Source organism: Toxoplasma gondii (genome assembly GCF_000006565.2).
Source record: "Toxoplasma gondii ME49 unplaced genomic scaffold asmbl.1552, whole genome shotgun sequence".
Classification (NCBI taxonomy): domain Eukaryota; phylum Apicomplexa; class Conoidasida; order Eucoccidiorida; family Sarcocystidae; genus Toxoplasma; species Toxoplasma gondii.
The window spans coordinates 1-958 of NW_017383627.1; the positions used below are offsets into that span (position 1 = coordinate 1).

Below are 958 nucleotides of genomic sequence, written 5' to 3' on the forward strand. Positions count from 1 at the left end.
TAAGTTAGATTTTGGTTCGTGAAATGAATCATGTCTGTGCAGACCTGAGACGCATGCACAGCGAGACAAGCCCCAGAGAGAGAAGTGGGCATCGAACACAAGTGAACGGAGAGCAGATGCTTACACAGACAAGCCTATCGGCAACTATCGAAAGAAAGATATACGTGGAGAGAGCGGAGTCAGCGGATACGAACACACACGAAGAGAAGAAAGACAGAGAAACCAGACGGTTCGAAAGAGGAAGAGACCGAGGCGAAAGAAGGGGATGACCCCGTCGAGAAAGCGAGATCCAGCGAAAAGACGGAGGACGCAGAAGAAACAGAGAGAGTGAGAACTGACAAGAGCGAAAGGCTGGCAATCTGTTGTCGCTGCTTCTCGAAGAGGTGGAAACCGCTGTCACACTCCGCGACTTTAGCTGCATCAAGGCTTTTCGGTCCCTCCTTACATCGTTGAGGAATTCACGAGCATGCGAAACAACAATGACGATTTTGTCTTTGCCGCAGCGCATCGTCTGTCCGTCGACAGGACCCTCGCTCACGGACAGGTAGTTCGTCAGCCACTGGACGGCTTCCAAGTCTAAGTGGTTCGTCGGCTCGTCGAGCAACAGAACGTCCGGGTCGCTAAACAGACAGCGCGCGAGGAGCACGCGCATGCGCCAGCCTCCTGATAGCGCCGTCACTTTCATGTGCTGCACGAACAAACCAACGACTCAGTCGGAAAGGGAAAGACTCAAGCGATGCCACACCCACACCCAAACTCCCGCCGAGACTCACAGGGCAAGTGTGTGAGAGGCGAGGAGACACCGGGGAGTTACATCGCAAGGGGACAAAAGAGAGAGATACGCCCAGGTTGTCCATTGGCCGGGGGAGGCAGGAAGAAAGGATGACGACAGAAACTGCAGATGGCCATTCAATACGTGAGCCATAGTGCTCCACGTCCTCAAGGCGAGTCCCCGAAG

At 54.2% G+C, this 958-nt stretch overlaps 1 protein-coding gene across 1 annotated transcript; it reads right to left on the reverse strand.

Annotated features, from left to right (window-relative positions):
- On the reverse strand, positions 1–958 carry TGME49_325700 (ATP-binding protein; the record flags this gene model as incomplete). Its single annotated transcript, XM_018783083.1, has 3 exons — positions 1–44; positions 401–688; positions 936–958. Coding segments are annotated over 3 exons (355 nt in total), but the record flags the coding sequence as incomplete, so codon positions are not given.